Source organism: Schistocerca gregaria, chromosome X (assembly GCF_023897955.1).
Source record: "Schistocerca gregaria isolate iqSchGreg1 chromosome X, iqSchGreg1.2, whole genome shotgun sequence".
NCBI classification, from domain to species: Eukaryota; Metazoa; Arthropoda; class Insecta; order Orthoptera; family Acrididae; genus Schistocerca; species Schistocerca gregaria.
The window spans coordinates 233,837,291-233,858,212 of NC_064931.1; the positions used below are offsets into that span (position 1 = coordinate 233,837,291).

The window sequence follows — 20,922 nt, forward strand, 5'->3', positions numbered from 1 at the left end:
TAAGTACTTAATTCAATTTCAATTTTAATCATATTAAATAATTAAATTTACAATTTCATATATGTTTGCAAATGTGTTCAACTACCTACTTCAACTACTTTTAGAGGACCGTGCCTCTTCCTAGGAACCCTCGCAGAGTTTAAATTCTGTCAGTAAAGTAACTTCACTTGCGTTTTCACTACCAAATTAAGAAAATTGCGCTCAAAGAAAGGGAACTTCTACTAACCTCAGCCAACCGACCGCCACTTCCTCCTAGAAACCCAAGCCGAGTTTGAGTTCTGGCAGTAAAGACAGGTCGCTTACGAATCGCGACCGATCTAAGAAAATTGCGCGTAAAGAAAGGACACTTGCATTAACCTCATCCACCCGACCACCACAACCTCCTACGATCAGGCGCTAAGTGTGAAATCTGCCAGTAAACAAAGCTCACTTGCGTCTTTGCTACCAACGTAAGAATATTGCTCAAAACGATGTGTACCACCACCACTTCCTAGGGGGTAGTTGGTTCAAATGGCTCTGAGCACAATGCGACTTAACATCTGTTATCAGTCGCCTAGAACTTAGAACTACTTAAACCTAACTAACTTAAGGACATCACACACATCCATGCCCGAGGCAGGATTCGAACCTGCGACCGTAGCAGTCGCGCGGTTCCGGACTGAGCGCCTAGAACCGCGAGACCACCGCGGCCGGCAGGGGCAGTTAGTAAAAGGACTCAACCCGCACTAGGCTGATGGAAGGAGAAAGAGTATTTATTTGGGAGCAATTTATATACGGACGGAGTACATGTATTACAGAACACACGCTCTGACATGCCCCACATCATACAGACCTGCAAACCACTTTGTGAACAGTTAAAAATAACCCGTAGCACAACCTACAGACATGTGAACCGCTTGTAAATAATGCAAAACATTTACTTCCAAATACCCAAACAGCTAATTTGCGCAAATAATTTCAGTCCAGACCTGCTAACTGCTCCTAAATAATACACCACAATGATGTGTAGACACGCTAAATACTCGTAAGCTATTAAATAGCGCATATGAAGGCCTACCGACACGATCTCGAAATAATGCAATCAACGCACGCAAGCACAATCCACTGACTACACAGGTGGCAGTGATAACTGCCGTATATCTAAGAATAACGTGCACAGCCCCTGCTCGGCTTCCTCAAACAAAGTGGCGGCACCTCCCTCATACGTAACACCTGCGAAATACCTATCCAAATACGTGCTCACCTACATACACGTGCTGATGTGATCAGGCGCGAGTGCAACTCTGAGCTTCAGCCGAACGCAGGCCAAAATTGTAGGTAGGCGCCCTTAAAGACCGAGCGTTTATTTACACACACAACGCCCACAGACGGCGAGAGTTTCTACTGCTTGTCTTCGTGCTTGCCAAACTCTACACAACGCGCACTCCAAACAGAGCAGCGTGCGATCGGCCTTCCCCACTAACTGCGGTCCGGCAAAGACGCTTCAGAATTCCGTTCCACAATAGCAGAACCTGCTGACCCTCCTTAGCGATTCTAACGGACCATAAGTGACGATTGACTGACGCTTCACCGCGCGCGCTACAACCCCCGCGAAATGACACACACACACACACACACACACACACACACACACACACACACACACACACAGTCATCCTCTCTACTCATCCCTTAACATAAGCAATAGTAACTTTACAATCCAATATATACAAAGCCCACACAATGTAAGCCACAGTAACTTTGACAATACCGACTACATGCCCCAAAGCTCACCATCCCTAAGGAAGCACTGTGATCCTGCTGTTTCTTTCTACACACGCGACACTCAGCGGTAATCAGCCCTTCTACATCAACGGATGGAAGTCCCTCTCAGAACTGTTTCACGAATTCGGTGATCGCTTCCCCTCAACACAAATGAGTTACTGTCTCTTCTTCCTTGACTGCTCCTTTTTTTTTTGTACAAAAATCTCCAGACTCAGACTACAAGAACACACCAAAATGTTTCGAAGTACAGCATCCTATAAATCATAATTTAAAATTTCAGCTTTCGTTTTGTTATCTTCCGTTGCCAGGTCAGACTGATCAGTGAGTGACTGGATGGATGGAAGCCTTCGACCCACTTACCGACTTTACGTAAGACCAGAATTTCCTTGGGTTTTCAGCAAGATCTTTTGCTAAAGTATGATGGAGGTAGTGATTAAATGCTTCGCGCATCACTCTTTTTACAGCAGCATGAATCTCTACTAACTTTTGCCCGTCTTCATTCTCCCGAAATTCTTGTACCGCCAGTGTGACTGCCTTTGCTTTCTAAGCATTCTCCGAATTGCACTGTTAAACCACTGTGGGTCTTTTCCGTCCGTAACCCACTTTTTCGGGACATACTTGTCCAATGCGTGATTTACAATGTGTTTAAAATTTGCCCATAATTCTTCCACGTCCTTCGTATCGGAAGTAAATGAAATCGTAATGGCAACATCATGATCACTAATCCCCGTCTCAACACTGACACCGTCGATGAGGTCTGGTCTGTTCGTGGCTACCAGATCTAAAATATTTCCGTTACGCGTTGGCTGTCGATTTAGCTGCTCAAGACAGTTTTCGACTAATGTGTTCAAAAGCAATTCACACGACGGCTTATCTGTACCACCTGTAATGAATCCATACACATCGAAGTCTATACTAGGTAGGTTGAAGTCTCCTCCGACTAATATAGCATGATCCGGGTACTTTTGCGATACAGAATGTGGACTCCTTTGAATGACTAGAACTGTCAGAGTGGAACCTGGTGGCCGGTAATAACGCCCCACAATTAACTATTTCCCCTAGCCCTGTTAAACGTGTCCAGATAACATCACAATCACACTCTACTTCGACCTCAGAAGACAATATTTTTGTCAACTGCAATAAAGGCACCACCTCCTACTGTGTCTAATCTGTCTTTCCGATACACGTTCCAACCCTCACTAAATATTTCACAACTTCCTATCTCAGGGTTCAGCCAGGTCTCAGTCCTGAGAATAATTTGCGCACCACACGCTTCGTGGAGGGCTGAAAATTCAGGAACTTTATTCCGAACACTCTAAATTTACTGCTAATATCTTGATAGCTGAAGTGTCATTACACTGAGCGCGCCCTGATTTCCCTGCCTTCACGTCGACTGGCGAGTGTTCATCAGGACACCTCGCACTACTGCCCAGCCTAAAAAACCCCCATGTGCACGCCGCAAGTACTCTGCTACCCGAGTAGCCGCTTCCTTTGTGTAGCGCACCCCTGACCTATCTAGGGGCGTCCTAGAATTCCCCACCCAATAGCGCAAGTCTAGAAATCTGCAACGAAGACCGTCAATGTGTTTACGAAGCCTCAGGTTGAGACCTTCCACTCAGCTCCAAACCAAAGGACCCCGATCCACTCTGGGAACGATGCTGTGAAGAGAGAGCTCTGCTTGCACCCCACGTGCAAGGCCAGCGGTTTTCACCAAATCCGCCAGCCGCCTGTACGAACTGAGGATCGCCTCAGAACCCAAGTGACAGGCATCACTGGTGCCAACGTGAGCAACTACTTGCAGACGACAGCTCCCCGTATGCTCGATAGCCACAGGCAAGGCTGCCTCCACATCTTGGATGAGCCCCCCCCCCCCCCCCCCCCCCGGCAGACAAACCAAGTGCACATTGGATTTCTTTCCAGCCCTGTACGCTATTTCCCTAAGGGGCTCCATCACCCACCTAACGTTGGAGCTCCCAGTAACCAGCAAGCCTTTGCCCCTGTGTGCCTGCTCTGGCCCAGCTGAAGGAGCGGCCACCTGCCCAGACGGGACCAACGGGCGAGGCCAGCCAGCCTCCACATTGACCCTCCGCCTCGAGCGACGCAAACGCGTTCCAGTCCGTGACTCACCCTGAGGTGAGGGCGGCCCCAACACGCATGGTACGCTAGAAGGTGCCTCGGCGGCTGAGTCAGCGGTCGCAGCAAGCGACACCTGAGATGTCGCTAGCGACGCGCCAGACCCTACACCGTCGCTGCACCTCGACGCAGCAGCCTGAAGGCGGCTGACCGTGGCCAACAGCACGCTCAGCTGCTCGCGAACCGCAGCCAGTTCCTCCTGCGCCCACACGCACCCTATCCATCCTACTGCTAATATCTAACGACTCCGCGAATTTATACTCTACGGCTATCAATAAGCAATATTACTCCACTCAAATACGAGAATACATAAGGATTTTGTGTAATTAAATATGCAGGCGCAAAAACACTCGGAAAGAAATTAAGATCAAACTACAAAACAAATAAGAAAGCTAAATATGCGACTCGCTGCAGCACTGATACTTCACCAGCGGTTGCTCAGGTAGGGTTTGGCAAGCACAAAGACAAGTAGTAGAAACTCTCGCCGTCTGTGGGCGGGTGTTATCTGGTTGAAATGTAAACCTCATGGTTTGCCATGAACAGAAGGGGGCATAGAATATCGCCGACGTACCGCTGTGATGTAAGTGCGCCGCGGCTGACAACCAAAGGAGTCTTGCTGTGAAATGAAAAGGCACCACAGATCATTGCTCATGGTTGGCAGGCGGCCTTCGCTATCATCAGGGCATGGAATCTCTGACTAGAGTACAATTCTCGTCATTGATGACTCCTGGTTGGAACTGAGCCCCGCTGACCAGTGAAAGCGTGCTACTCAACCCTACATTTGCCACCAAGGCTGCCCCATCACTTCCAATTGAGCACGTTTGGGGCATTATGGGCAAAGATCTCCAGCGAATTCGGGTTTGTGGGTATCTAATGCGCAAAATGAACAGACATCGACACGATATCTCTCAGGAGGACATCCACCAACTCTGAACTAATGCCAAGCTGAAAACTGCATGAAGGCCAGAGTTGGACCAACGAGTTAGCTACTTGCTCTATTTGTGAACCTGTTTATCTAGAATACATTACCAAAATTTTTCTGAAATTTTAATTATTTGTTTGTTTGTTTGTGTGTTGTGTATCGATCGGCTGTGTTGCGTATTTCTTCTTGAATAAAATTCAAGAGTCTGGATCCAGAGCAAATTCTTATCCGTCCCCGAACGAGCACCTACTCCTCCGTACTTTACAGATGGAATTATTGTATTTGTTGGAACAGCGGATTTACATGTGTTAAAATTAGAACACGATCCCAGTGAACCTTACTTCTGCAACAATACTTCTGCGCTCTGTCATTTCCCAGTAAATGAAAAAATAATTCTATACTAGTGAAGTTTGTAGTGATTAACAGAAAAACAGCGACTAAAACAGATGTCATTTCTGGCATTCTCCAAGATGGTGTTACAGGGCCTTTGCTGTTCCTTACCTTCATGAGCAATTTAGGAGACAATCTGAGCAGCCATCTTACGTTGTTTGCAGATGATGCTGTCGTTTATCACTAGTAAAGCCATAAGAAGATTAGAACCAATTGCAAAAGGATTTAGAAAAGATAGCTGTATGCTGCGAAATTTGTCTGTTTACCCTAAATAATGAAAAGTGTGAAGTCATCCACATGAGTGCTAAAAGGAGTCCGTTGAACTTCGGTTACACGATAAATCAGTCAAATCTAACGGCCGTAAATTGAATTAAATACCTATAAATTGCAATTATAGGTAACTTACATTGGAAAGAGCACACAAAAAATGTTGTAGTGAAAGCAAACAGAAGAAAGAGTTTTGTTGGCAGAACATTAGAAGATGCAACATGAAAGTGCCTACACTATACCTGTTCCTCTTTTTCAAGTACTGCTGCACATTGTGGTGTAGTTACCAGGTAAGATTCACGGAATATATGGAGGAAGTTCGAAGAAGGGTAGCACGTTTTCTATTATCGGTAAATAGTGGAGAGAACTTTACAGACATAATACACGATTTGGGGTGGAGATCGTTAAACCACATGCTTTTTCTTTGCTGCAGGAACTAATCACGAAATTTGAATCACCAACATTCTCCTCCTACTGAGAAAGTATTTTATTGATGCCAGCCTACAGAGGGAGAAAGATCACCGTAGTAAAATAAGGGAAATCAGTGCAGGCACAGAAAGATATAGGTGTTCGTTTTCTCCAGGCGCTGTTCGAGAATGGAATAATAGAGAATTAGTGGGAAGGTGGTTAAATGAACTCTCTACCAAGCACTTTAAGCGTAGGAGTTAATACGGTGCCGAGACCTATGGAATTCTTTTGTTTATCTAGTGTTAAGTGCAAATATTTACACATTCTGTCGATAACATGAAACCAAGACAAAAGCCTAAATTTTTCAGAAGTGTTTCTTCTGAAAAATAGTAAACTAGGAAACGTAAAGCAATAAATCTGTTTATTAGGAAAGTTTTACTCTGGTAGCAGATCATGAGACCCATTCTTGCTATCCTGTGCTAGGGGTTTACAGGCAACTCCCCATCACAGCCCCCTCAGATTTAGTGGTTGTTCTTTGGAGACATTCCAGGCAGTAAAGGAACATGACAAACGGCGAGCACGAGCTTTTGTCACATTTCTAATTTGAAATGCCTTGGCACATATTTGACATCTTACTAAACGTTATGTAACATAATACATGAAATAGCACCTGAGAAATATCTTTGCTTCCTTACCTTGTTAACTTTTACCACTTCAGCAGTGCTTGTAATACTAATCGTGTTCATCTTTATTTGCTACAAAAGTTTGTGGATATCTCGTCATGATCCCTCTTACAGCTCCGTAACCTTTTTACACATGTGATGTATTATGGAACTGTTAATGACACACTGAAGCACTGTTTTCAAAAGAAAACGTTTTGCATGATGCAAATTTACAGTGAAACTGCAGCATACTGATTTGCAATCGTATCCAAGTTTCTTCTTTGTGACGACCTTAGAAGCACAGTTTATGTATGCCGAACTATTTACTTTTGCTCCCTTCACATGTTCTCGTTTGTATTCGATATTTAAGTTCCTTTTCACGATTTTTTCACTTCGAACAAAACACTTTCTCATTATCAGATGCCACGCTGCCGTTTGACTTTCATTCATATGACAGTACTGGCGCACCACGTGCTGAACAGACGGAACATTTATCATGCACACTTTCAAAGCGTAAATAGCACCTCTGCAGGAGAAGAGTCATTTCTGAACAATACTGAAATTTTACACCTTGTCTGTAGGCCATAAGTATGTGATAGATGCGTTCTTTCTACATAAAACTGTATATGTTGTCTCCACAAGCACGAAAATGTAAATGACTCAGTGTAAAAAAGTGGAGAAGCGCTATTTGTGCCTTTAACGATTCAAATACTGTATTACAGCTGGAAAAATGTTTTCATTAAGATATGAATAAATCATGTTCTTGTATTTCTTACTGACCACACAAGCCATAGTTTTCTCGCTCTTTGTGTGTAAACTTCGCAGTTGTGATTTTCGATATGAAATTTAGAACAAAGACGAACCAGATTATTGTAACGGAAAACCAAATACAACTATTGAATGGAAAAAAAAGCTTTGATAAAATCTAAATTTTGCATTTTCATCATTTCTTCTCGTAAATAAACTAATTTACCAATTTCAGGGGACCAATCGTTACAGCAGATCAAAGAAAAATACGTCCCTTTAAACATGTTTATTGATGCATGCAATACTTAGTTCTGCGCTCATAACTATATCTGTAACTGCAACATCCGCTATCAATCGATATTTTGATTTTATTAAACGTAAATATGGTATGGCTAGCCCACAACCCGTGTGTCGTCCAGGCTGTACGCTGAGACATCCGCCACCTTATCCTCGGCAGCCTCTTCTACTTCGTCATCCTGGTCATCGCCCTGGTCGTCGTCGTCTTCTGCAGTCGCCTCCTGCAGACGAAACGCACATCTTAGTATGCTGTCACGGCAAGTTCAGTTCATTAAATGAAACAACAAGTTTACTGTTACCAGTCACCGTTGACTGGTCACAGTAAACTTGTTGTTTCATTTAATGTCAATAAGTCACGGTAAAGCCTAACCTAAAATGTTCGCATTTGAAGTTCAGTTCAACCCGACTACTTCTGCTTGTAGCAAAATGAACTTTATGGAACTGAATTTATCTTTTAAAAGCACGGAAATATCTAAAAATTTTCTTTCAAAAATACGGTCTTGATCACACCACTCATGTTTCAAGAACATAGGTGACCGGTTTCGGTCATATCACATGACCATCAGACTAGTACTGCACGAACAAAATCAGTCTTCGATCATCACATAACTTTTAATAAGCATGCTGAAGGGACGGTACAACAGAATTTGCAAGTCCTTCATTGCGCTAATAAAGGCTTATTATTAAATATTTTGGAGGAGATCGAGATATATGCCCATTATAGAGATGAACCGTCAGTGCTTCTCAATGAACAGTTGGACTTTCGTGGAAAACATTTTTATGATCTCTTTGACGAAATTCTATGAACACGTATGTACTCTTTTGCTCAGAAAGACTCAGTTCTATCCATGGCAGAAATGTAGCTTAAAACAGTACATAAATATTTATATCACAATCTTAAACTTACAACTAGAAATATTACGAAATATAACTCCATTTTTAATAAATCAGTTTTATGACATTTAAAAAATGTAATATATACCACTTGGCAGCTGTTCATTTCATTATTACATATATCTCCAGTGCCAAATAATGTTAATATAAGACAGACTGAATCTAGCATTGGTGTATACTTGCGGTCAAGTCACAACTCGCATATCGATACAATGCCACAATGCCAAAGACCTTCACAACATAGTTGATTTTGAAACCATTGTCGTAGTACCACCTTAGCCCATAGAGGGCACACTAAGTATTCATAGTCTGTACAGTTATTTTTAAAGCTTTTAATTGATATTTTATACAATATCTAAGTAGTTCTATGATTGTAAAGCTATATCTTATAACTACTTTAATATTATTGTATTTTTTTACGTTTTGACGATATGTGAACCCGTTTTACACTGGTTGACGTGAGGTAGAGGGAGAAGAGGTAGGCAGAGCATCTTCGTATTTAAGTGTATGCTCGTCACTTGCTGGCTTCCGCCTCGCCTTCCACATATGCCTTCCGTCCCCGACGCGCATCCTCTATGACCTCATCCCCTCCCCCCACCTTCACCTTCTTTTCCTTGAACACATCCGCACACTCTATATTGCCCGCCGCCTTGATCCCCCTCACCCCCTGGTTTCTCCCATCCTCTCAACCGCCAACCAGTTGCCGCGCCTTTACCGTTGTATCCCACCCTCTCTCCATCTCCACACCCTCCATCTCTTTTTCCCAACACAACTTTCACCGTCTACCCCTCCCGGATGATGAGCTTCGCCCCGACATCTACCCTTCCTACCAACTCTAACCCCTTCTTCCTGCCGCCTCCTCTGGGCTCCCTTTCCTCCCCCTCCCTCCTCCTGAGCGGCTTCCCCCTCCTACTCCCCCTCCATCTCTTGTGCCTCCTTCCAGTGTCTCTGCGCTCCCTCCTGCCCTGCCGCCCCTACGTGAATCCTGCCTCTTCATGCACCCACTGATGCCCCTCCTCGCTTCCCCAGCTGCCCCTTGCTCTCCCCTCCTTTTCCTTACTCTCTGACCTTTTCCCTCGGCAGGCTCCACCTGGCAGTTTTATTGTTCGTCGTGTGTGCTCCAAGTGGGTTTTAAGTGTGTTGTTCCAGAGTGTTTTTACTACTGTGGCTGACTTTTAACCTGTGCCTGCGGGTTCAGTGTCTTCTGTGTTTTAAGAATCGACAATTGTGTTTTTTAACTTTCTGGTGACTTGTTTTAATTGTCCCCCATGAACGTCTCCATGTCAGCATCTATTTTACCTCCATTTTCTCCCGTTACTCTGTCTTATGTTCCTCTTTTTTTATCTCCTTACGTATGTATCATTTTATTCTTGTTTTAGTTGTAGTGTCACTCGGCTGAAGAGCAGCGGATTGTGCTGCTGACAGCCCTCCCCTGCCCATATGGGACAGGGGAATGAAATCACAATAAAGAGAGGGGGGAAAAAAACTTGCTGGCACCAGTTGACATCACAGCTGCTGAGAAGAGTCCTCCACCTACCACCTTCGAAGGTTACCATGGGTATAACAAGTCTTATTGAATTTTATCTTTATAAGCATTTTGTAATATTTGTCAATCTAGTAAGGTTTCTACTACTTTCTAAATTAAATTACAGGTCGTCTGATGATCATGTGATATGACCGAAACCAGTCACCTATTTTCTTAAAACATAAGTGGTCTGATCAAGACTGAATATTCCGAAAGAAAAATTTCAAAAATTTTTGATCACTGTTCCAAAAATGTTTATTAAAAAAAGGAAATGTGTTTGTGGGCACTGATTCAGAATGAAGTGCAAAACTTAGCAACGCTTCCATTTCTTGCAGGACTCTAAATAGACGTGACATCATTTGCAGGTATGAAGCAGGTGATGAAGTGTTTCTAGAAAACAAACGACGTTTAAGAATTTTACTTGAGCAGTACCACCTTTGATCTTTGCAGTTAAGAGTTACAAGAATCCGAGGCATGGTTGAAGTCTAGGGAACAGTAGATTGCGTGAAGGCATATAGCGGAGGAAAATGTCGCTCACACTGACAACGAAGGACAATGCTCTCGTTGGATCGACATTAGCAGAGCCCAATGTTCAAGGCTTACATTCCGACACGCATTCTGAATGTAGCTGATGCCAAAACGGGAAATTAACTTCGTTAGTTCATCAAAATTTGTGAACAAGTTAAATGTTTCAAGGATTATGTACCGTATTTTGCCGGAAGACGTAACCTTTAAATTTTACGGAACAATTAACTGCGAAAGCTGCGTGCACTGGGCTAGTGAAAATCCATACGTAACTGAAGTTAGGCACGTTAGCCCACCACGAATATCATTCTGGTATTGTATGCCGTCCGGATGGTTAATCAGGCCCCGCTTCTTTGAAGAGCCTGTCACAGTCTAACGTAGCACATTATCCCGAGTTGTTATTCCTTGCAGTGAAGTACGTGATTTTTAACAGTGTCTGGTTCTGTTCTGTTTTTTCGTACTCCACATGCCGCAATCCTGTCGCGGCCACGACTGTACTTTTAACACCTCAGATCATGATCTTCAATTCTTTCGGAGATGTATTTAACCTGAAAATAACTCTTTCGCCACGAAAGATATTTACGTTCCACAATCTGTGACTAAAAAGATTAGTACATAAAATTTCTTTAAAATTATGTTTTCGCTACAATAGTTGCTTGAAGTAGAAACAATCGTTTAAAAATTATATTTTGGAAAGAGTGAGCGTATAGAGGACATACGTGAAGTGTGAATGTTTTATTTTACTGAAAACTATGGAAAAGTATGCTTGGAAACAATCTTGTGCAGTCACGAGTCACGAGACTAATGTCCACTGTGCTTTATTTTGTATAAAAGCAGCCAAAACGAAAGAAGTTTAATTGCTGCCGATAATTCTGACTTCATTTTATTTGAATTTCGTTTCATAAATTCTTTCATAATCCTAGTGGACGAGTTATTGATTATCGCTAGCATTTGAATGCAGGACCTTTTCTGATTATCTGGACAGGCAATCAGCCTAAGAGATTTAAGTATTCTACGCACTTCGCGGAATGCACTGTGCTGCAGTCCTGTGTATCGAGTCGTCGAACGTCAGCCGTCTTAGTGAACGGAATGTGTGGACCTGTACCACACAAATTTCAGCTAAGATTAGAATCATTTATTCGTTCAGATGTTTTGCCATAAATATGAATCGAGTACAAATTTAAACATTTTTAGTGAAATGTTTGATAATTCTTTATTGAATTACATTGGAAGTGATTTGCGTGAGAAATTTCTGGTCGTTTTAGAACACTCGGTGTCATGAACATTAATGGAGCATTACGGCGAGCACTTCTTTAACTCGCGGATAGTTGTGGGTCACTGATTGTGTGTACTAAACAATTTATTCAGGTTGGACGTACAAATGCTGGCTGTTTTGCGTGTGAAGACACTTAGTAAAACATTAACAAGCTTGCAGTGATAATAGTTTAGGCAGTGAATATGGATTTGATAGCCACTAAGATGATTTTTCAGACACATTAAAGGCTCATTAGTTGAACTTTGAACGTTTAATGCAATTAGTTAGAATTCCGAACGCCAGGTCTTTTCTAAAAATATACAGATACTGCCACTAAGCTTGAGTTATGCTACCTAGTCGGAGTTTTTTTTTAATGGCGCTTTTCGTCGATTGAACTAGCACGTATCAACACAAAGTGAAGTGAATGGGCATGATCAAGCCTATCTACGTAGGTGGACAAATTTCTGCACCGAAACCAAGAAATAAAGACCTTCAGGCCGAACCATGATCTAAGTAGCTGGATGACCGACACAAGAAACCGCCCAATCGAAGCAGGTGACTTAACAAGAAATGTTGCATCTGAGAACTACAGGACTTAACGAAATTTTTGAAAATTAAGTTTATTTTTGCAACATGAAATTTCTGAGTCGCCAAGTCCCTCCGAGATGGATAGGGCAAAGAGGAAGTGTTGTAGAGTATTCGTTCCATTACCACATTTAATCCTTTTATGTTCAACTTTTTGGGTACTAGCAAGGAAACAATGTATACTGCAAGAATACAAACACTGATCTAAGAGGTCGAATCTAGCTAGCTTTCGATGCTATTCCATTATAAGAAATTCAATAGTTATGTCACTCTGTCTTAGCAGCAGTAATCTTAGTCGTAGTCTTATTTCAGCATGGTTTTAGTTTTGAATATATACCGATACTTTACATCTTAACCCGTACAACACAAAAAAACTTTACAATTCTGTCCGATTTACACTGAAGGGCTTCAGTTCCAAAAAGTGTACATTATTTTGTGACATCCTGCAGTTTTTCGAGGACAGACAAGTATGTATGGTAATTTGTCGCTCACAAATAACCGTATTTGCGAAAATAACGATGAGAGTGATGGAAAATACCACGTGAATTACTTTTTTCTTGCAATAATGCTAACCCACATATACCAAACGTTGAAGTTACCTTACAAGACTTCTCAACACTTGCTGTTCAGACAACTAACTCGTTTCAGCTATAGCGAAAGCACCAGTCGCCATAATAGGGCTACATTCGCAACATCGGAGTATAGTTTCGTAGTTCGAGATACTAATTGTTTCGTCTTTTGTACAACTGGTTCATAATAATTATTACAACGAACTGGAGACAGAAGTATCTGCATGGTCAGTACACAGACCAGTCTGCGGAACTCAAACAGGGATCAGATTCATTTGATGCTTGAATAGCTGGTTGGCAATGTCACTCATCAACGATATTCATTCATTCATGCAGTGATGGCACATCTACCATATTTATTACGCTTAATGGAAAAGGCGTAGCGCTAAATAAGGTGGGCCTATTTTTCTGTGAACATTAAAACTGTCAAAAGGTTTCTTCGTTTTGTGGCAATTAAGGCAGGAGTAACCAGGTAGCGTGTAGCTGGCAGGGTAGCTTTATTTAAGGTTGTCAAAATCCTCTTCATCGCCTCTCATTTCTTGTTTAGATTCACCAAACACCCGCTACTAACCTGGTACTGCTGGTACTCGCTGATCAAGTCGTCGATGTTGGAGGCTGCTTCTGCAAATTCCATCTCGTCCATGCCTTCGCCTATGTACCAATGCAAGAAAGCCTTGCGTCGCAACATGGAAGCGAACTGCTCTGAAATACGCCGAAACAATTCCTGAAACAAGTTTGTATTCTTATCAGAATTGCTTCAGTTCACAAATGACACCAGAAATAACGAGATACCATGTCACGCACAGTTGAGTACTTAGCATAATCCAGAAACGAAAGAAGTATACGGTGGAGTGCGTGCGAGAGACGATTATTGAAAATTACGCATCATTTATATCCGTTACACAGATCTATAGCATACTGTTCTGCTATCTTCTACGGTTGTGGCATTGTTTCAGTAGCATGCATCATTACTTTTTCGTTGAGGCTGACTGCCCTCCACCGTAGTAACGTTCTTTTACCCGCAGTATGTTTTAATAGAGCAGATAGAGACTTAAACTGTGAATTTCTTATTTGACAATGTTCTAAATTTCCCATACTTGAGATGTTTGTTACTCCATTTCCGAAGAACACACAACTGGACTATAGTTATCTACTTAAAAATCTTCTCTCTTTGTAATGATTCTATGAATGCTATCAATGTGTAACTCAAAAAGCATGGAACACTTCATGAAATACGAGGTGTTCTGGGATTTCTGTTACAAGCTTCTAGGACTTTTAGAGGGGAGTGAGTAGATAACATTCTGACAGTTTCTGTTCAGATGTTTGACGTGTCCACTTCTCCTCGAGGAATTTAATTAGGAGCGACGCAGTACAATTGGAAAGGAAATATAGCTGAACATCCATTTATAATCCCAATTGTTTGTATTGACACTTTAACATTACGTTTTTATATTATTCTAAAACAAAAAAGAACTCAGCGTACTATACGCACACGACGGTACTGATGCATTACAACAGTGGCTCGATATGGCGACCAAAAACTTTGTTACAGATAGTTTACTTACGAAACATGTTGTGGTACACCCTCGCCATCCCACATGCCGTATCTTCAGTTTCTAGTGCAGCGCCCAGAACTCATGAGAGCAGATCATCTTTTGTCTCTACAGGGGTCTCTTAAATTATACTTTGCATGCGACTCAACAACTAGTAGTCCACGTCATCCTGTCTACAATATTGCATTCAAGGAGAAGCAACTTAGACTGCTTTCCCTCAGCAGACGTGGACGCCTTACACATGTAAACTGAAGCTGCCGTGAAAGGAAACGGTACGCTTCCGAACATGGGTTCCTATTCAAATTATTATGTTCTCGCTCCCTTCTACAAATCTTGGAAGTTTCTAAGGGGAATTTCGGAAACCCTAAGAAATTGTCTTACGTCAAAGCGGTAGGTGGATCAAAACAAAATGTCCAGACACTCTGACCAAAATGGTCCTGAAACAGAGGAGGACAGACTAAAGGCCGAAATACTTAATGTCTTTTCCAAAGCTGTTTCACAGAGGAAGACAGCACTGTAGTTCCTTCTCTAGATTGTCGCACAGACGACAAAATGGTAGATATCTAAATAGATGACAGAGGGATAGAGAAACAATTAAAATCGATCAAAAGAGGAAAGGCCGCTGGACTTGATGGTATACCAGTTCGATTTTACAGAGTACGCAAAGGAACTTGGGCCCCATTCTTGCAGCGGTGTACCGTAGGTCTCTAGAAGAGCGAAACGTTCCAAAAGATTGGAAAAGGGCACAGGTCATCCCCGTTTTCAAGAAGGGACGTCGAACAGATGTGCAGAACTATAGACCTATATCTCTAACGTCGATCAGTTGTAGAATTTTGGAACACGTATTATGTTCGAGTATAATGACTTTTCTGGAGACTAGAAATCTACTCTGTAGGAATTAGCATGGATTTCGAAAAAGACGGTCGTGTGAAACCCAGCTCGCGCTATTCGTCTACGAGACTCAGAGGGCCATAGACACGGGTTCACAGGTAGATGCCGTGTTTCTTGACTTCCGCAAGGTGTTCGATACAGTTCCACACAGTCGTTTAATGAACAAAGTAAGAGCATATGGACTATCAGACCATTTGTGTGATTGGATTGAAGAGTTCCTAGATAACAGAGCGCAGCATGTCATTCTCAATGGAGAGAATTCTTCCGAAGTAAGAGTTATTTCAGGTGTGCCGCAGGGAGTGTCATAGGACCGTTGCTGTTCACAATATACATAAATGACCTTGTGGATGACTTCTGAAGTTCACTGAGGCTTTTTGCTGTGGTGTATCGAGACGTTTTAACAATGGAAAATTGTACTGAAATGCAGGAGGATCTGCAGCGAATTGAAGCATGGTGCACGGAATGGCAACTGAATCTCAATATAGACAAGTGTAATATGCTGCGAATACATAGAAAGATAGATCCCTTATCATTTAGCTACAAAATAGCAGGTCAGCAACTGGAACCAGTTAATTCCATAAATTATCGGGGAGTACGCATTAGGAGTGATTTAAAATGGAATGATCATATAAAGTTGATCGTCGGTAAAGCAGATACCAGACAGATTAATTGGAAGAATCCTAAGGAAATGCAGTCCGAAAACAAAGGAAGTAGGTTACAGTACGCTTGTTCGCCCACTGCTGAATACTGCTCAGCAGTGTGGGATCCGTACCAGATAGGGTTGATAGAAGAGATAGAGTAGGTCAAACGGAGAACAGCGCGCTTCGTTACAGGATCATTTAGCAATCGCGAATGCGTTACGGAGATGATAGATAAACTCCAGTGGAAGACTCTGCAGGAGAGACGCTCAGTAGCTCGGTACGGGCTTTTTTAAAGTTTCGAGAACATACCTTCACCGAAGAGTCAAGCAGTATGTTGCTCCCTCCTACGTATATCTCGCGAGAAGACCATGAGGATAAAATCAGAGAGATTAGAACCCACACAGAAGCATACCGACAATCCTCCTTTCCACGAACAATACGAGACTGGAATAGAAGGGAAAACCGATAGAGGTACTCAAGGTACCCTCCGCCACACACCGTCAGGTGGCTTGCGGTGTATGGATGCAGATGTATTCCATTTTTAAGAGTTGCGTATTACTTACATTAATAACATCTATTTAATATGTGACAACATATATACATGGCATGTGTAAATTGTGTCCGTAAGTGAACGACTGTGTTCCTGTCACCAACTCATTACAAGAATCCCATATGAAAATGGGTCGAAAATGTCATTCGGGAGTGCCGAGAGGAATTCCATGTTATGTAATGCACCTCAGACTTACATTTTTACTTGCATTCTTCGTTACAGGTGGTCTCGTCATTTCTTTTTAGCTTGTCTTTTGTTGTTTTGTTTATGTTAGTAACACCCATAACGTCACAAAAGTTTTATTCGGTGAGAGAGATAAGCGACATGCACTGCATATACGGCCTAGCGGAATGGAAATGCTGCGCAGCACTTCAGCATCATACTTAAAGGTATCTCAAGAGGCAGTTACCGTGTGTAAATACATTTACACGGTGCTTTTGAGAGAAAGGCACATTGGAAAGAAGGGTTTGTAACATTGACAGACTCCAAGACATATGGAGCTCTGAGCTAGAACGCGTTGTTCATATTTTGGACAAAAGCTAATACACAGACTGACCGAAGGCAAAGGAGTTACCTCACCTGTAACATTCAGCATCGCAATCTCCTGTGAACGCATCACTTTCAGTGGGTGAAAGGCTTAAATCCCGAAAACATCCATAGAAGAAGATCTTTGTCAACCCACGTCTCGGCAGTGTGCTGTGTTCGTGCATTGTCAGTTGTTGGCACTGATAAGGCTAATTTACAAGTGATGGGATCTTCAGTTATCGTAGCAATCACGTCTGTGCGTACGAAAACCCTAATGCAGTACATGACAAAGGTAGCGATTCAGCCTCAGCGTGTAGGATGGAACCAGACAGTGTGTCGGTAGTTCTTAATTCTTTCCGCATTATCTTATGTTTTCTCAGAAGTGTGGTGCTTCATACGCTGAGTTGACAAGTCAGGAGATACCTCCTAACATCATGACGGACCACCTATTGGCCGGTGTAGCACAGTAGCGAGACGTGGCATGGACTCAGCAAGTCGTTGGAAATCACCTCAGAAATAAAAGCCATGCTACCTTTGTAGCCGTCCATAATTGCGAAAGTATTGCCGGCGTAGGATTTTGTGCACGAACGGATCTCTCGATTATGTCCCCAAAATGTCTGATGGATGGGCGAATCATTCGATCGAACTGCCCAGAACGTTTTTCAAATCAGTCGCAATCAGTTGTGGCCTTCCACGAAATTTCCGTCGTTGTTGGGAACAAGAAGGCCAGAAGGGGCGGGTGTGGGGGGGGGGGGGGGGGGGGGCAAAAGGGAGAATTGGTCCAAAGTATAATCAAATTACCAAAGCAAAAATGTGCCAAATAAAGAGACTCCTATTAAGCTCCTGTTACGACAGGAAAAGAAGGGCCGACAATCTATTCTCGTTCCCGACCCTCGGAATTTCGATACTAAACCACGTAGTAGTTCACGATGTCCCTCTTGCAGCGCCTGGTAGTGTTTATTCATCTCTGTAAAGCTTGTGCTCTAAGTGAAATATCCTGTGACTAAACGCTCCGATCTCTACTATTAGTCCTACCTTGTAGGTGTTCCAGAGTGAGGAACTGTACTGAAGAGTCAGTTGACCTAATGTTTTGTAAGCTACTTATTTCGTAGATGTCTCCTTGAGACCCTTCCAATGAGTCTGTCCGACATCTGCTATTTTACGTGGTCATTTCACGTAAGGTCGCTCTGGACGTTTACTCTGAGATATTTTACGGTTGATACGACTTCTAAAAATTTGTCATCAGTGGGGCATTTCCACGCTAGTTTACTTCTGCGATGTGTGAGCAGTATGTTACATTTATTTACGCTCTGGGTGAACTGCCTTTCTCTGCACTATTCATCAATCCTCTGCAAGTTCTTTTGCAAATAGCTACTACCTTCTTGCATTACTACTTCCTTGTGGGAAACAATAAAATGGTTCAAATGGCTCTGAGCACTATGGGACTTAACAGCTGTGGTCATCAGTCCCCTAGAACTTAGAACTACTTAAACCTAACTAACCTAAGGACATCACACACATCCATGCCCGAGGATTAGATTCCTGCGTCCGTAGCAGTCGCGCGATTCCGGTCTGAGCGCCTAGAACCGCGAGACCACCGCTGCCGGCTGCGAAACAATATCACCTGCAAACAATATTATGGAGCTTCTGCCATTTTCTGCTGTATCACCTAATATATTATTAAAAGTAATGGTTCTTTTATACTCTCTTAGCGTTCTCCTGAAATTACATCTATTTTGTTAAATTAAGAGCAACGTGGTGTTCTCTCGGTAAGGAAGCCTTCAATGGAGTAGTAAATCTGGTAAGATACTCTGGATACTCGATAAGCTCTTATTTTTTTCTCTGGACGACAGTTCGGGACGGTGTGAAATGCCTTCCTGAAGTCTAGGAACAAGGCATAAACCTGAACACTAGGGATCTCAGGAGCGACAGAGCGAGCCGAGTTTCACAAATCTCTCTTTGCGAAATTCATGTTGAGTTTTATGGCGCTTTTCGTTCTCCAAAACGTCATAATACGAGAGCATAAATCATGTTTCATAATTCTATAACAGATTGACATCAGTGGTATAGTCCTATAATTATGTACTGAGGGAGGAGGTGCAATTGTTAGCACACCGTACACTCATTCGGGAGTACGACTATTCAAACCCACGTCCGGCCATCCAGATTTTGGTTTTCTGAGATTTCCCTAAATCGCTCCAAGCAAATGCCGGGATAGTTCCCTCGAAAGGGCACTGCCGATTTCCACTCCCGTCCTTGAGACAATCCGAGCTTGTGGTCCGTTTCTAATGACGGGACGTTAAACACAATCTTTCTTTCTTCCTTCCTTCCTTCCTTCCTTCCTTCCTTCCTTCCTTCCTTCCTTCCTTCCTTCCTTCCTTTAATTATGTCCATCTGTCTCAGGACCCTTCTTGAAAACTGGAACGACTATCGCTTTTTTACAATTGTTACGTACCATTCGTTGCTCCAGCGACTTGATGAATTGCTGCTTGTACTGGAAAGCACGTTCTTTCGCATCGTCTGTGTAGAATCTTACAGGTTTCACTTCTGGTCCAGATGCCTTACCTTTACCAAGCTATTGTAGATGCTATTCTGTTCCGTTGTCACGTATCTCAGTATCTGACATTTTCATGTTCGTATGCCAACTCTAAGTTTTTCAGTAGTACCCTTCAGGTAGTGGAGCCATACCACGAAGCTGCAGTTCTTATGGAACAATTGGGAGGTAACCTCGTGTTTGTAACTCAAACACCCATATATGTATTCGGCTTGGATGTGCAATTCGAATCGGTGCAGAAATACCATGAAATATTGGGTAAACATTGCAAATAGTAGTACGAGAGTCCAACTGTTTCAAGTTTGCATCGTTTAACGATTTTGGGAGTATCATCGAGTACTAGAATGTACAGTCTTAGACAATAAAACTGACCGCCAGACGGCCGCCACATCGACTAAGTCCGAGTCGTTCACTTAAGGTGACCAATAAAACCGTCCGCCTCTGACAAAGCTACGTCCGGCCATCTGTACAATATGGCAACGTTCTAAGATTGAACATCGAAGATAATTCGCATCACATTCTACCCACTTGTAATAACAAATACTTTCAGAAACAATTACGCCCGACAGCTCGTGGTTGCGTCGCTATCAGTGCAGCTTACGCTCGAGCGTTTCCTTACAATGCATCAGCCACCGGCCACCAGCCAGACGCCACCCGCCGCCTGAAATTGGCCGCCGCCCAGGTGAACGCGCCGCGACGCTGTCGGTGTAGGTATCAACTGTGATTTTCGAATTTGAAGTTCTAGTTATCATCTTGCAGTTAAGCATTGGCTTTTGCACTTTTCAAAGTCATGAACTACTGTTAAGCAATGTAAAATTAGGTCGCAAGTGGAAAGAGGTGGAACATCTGCAACACAATGCTTACTTTTGGTGTAACAGAGGGGTGAATGCAGAAGAGGCAGCTCGAAATATTTGAACTGTATGTGGAGCGAGAGCTTTTGGGAAGTATACGCCAGCAAAAGATATTCTTGTTTCAACAAAGATCTTTCTAGCATGATTGATTTTCCACATTAAGAAAGCCTCGACTACTGATAAAGTGAAGAATTACCATGTAACCACCATGCGACATTTGCATTAAACAGGCAATCTTCAGAAGTTTGGTATAGGAATCCTGCATGCTCTAATTCGAACCAACAGAAATCAACGAAGTGACTATTATTGCAGTTTTGCTTGAACATCATCAGGTCGCTCATTGCGCATTCCTGTGCAATACTGTTACTGGTGACGAGTTATGATGCCTTTTATCGTTAACTTCCTGACAAGAAA

At 42.7% G+C, this 20,922-nt stretch overlaps 1 protein-coding gene across 2 annotated transcripts in view; it reads right to left on the reverse strand.

Moving 5' to 3' along the window:
• Positions 1–7,597: 7,597 nt before the first annotated feature.
• LOC126298806 (tubulin beta chain-like) overlaps positions 7,598–20,922 on the reverse strand; it is a 131,364-nt gene continuing 118,039 nt past the window's right edge. The window contains exons 8-9 of one of the 2 annotated variants that reach the window (XM_049990271.1): positions 13,515–13,667; positions 7,598–7,811 (exon numbers count right to left, since the gene is read on the reverse strand). In XM_049990271.1, the coding sequence (XP_049846228.1) occupies positions 7,686–7,811; positions 13,515–13,667 (279 nt within the window). In that variant the 3' untranslated portion in view covers positions 7,598–7,685. The remainder of the gene's footprint in view (positions 7,812–13,514; positions 13,668–20,922) is intronic. The other variant, XM_049990270.1, reaches the window with a different exon arrangement.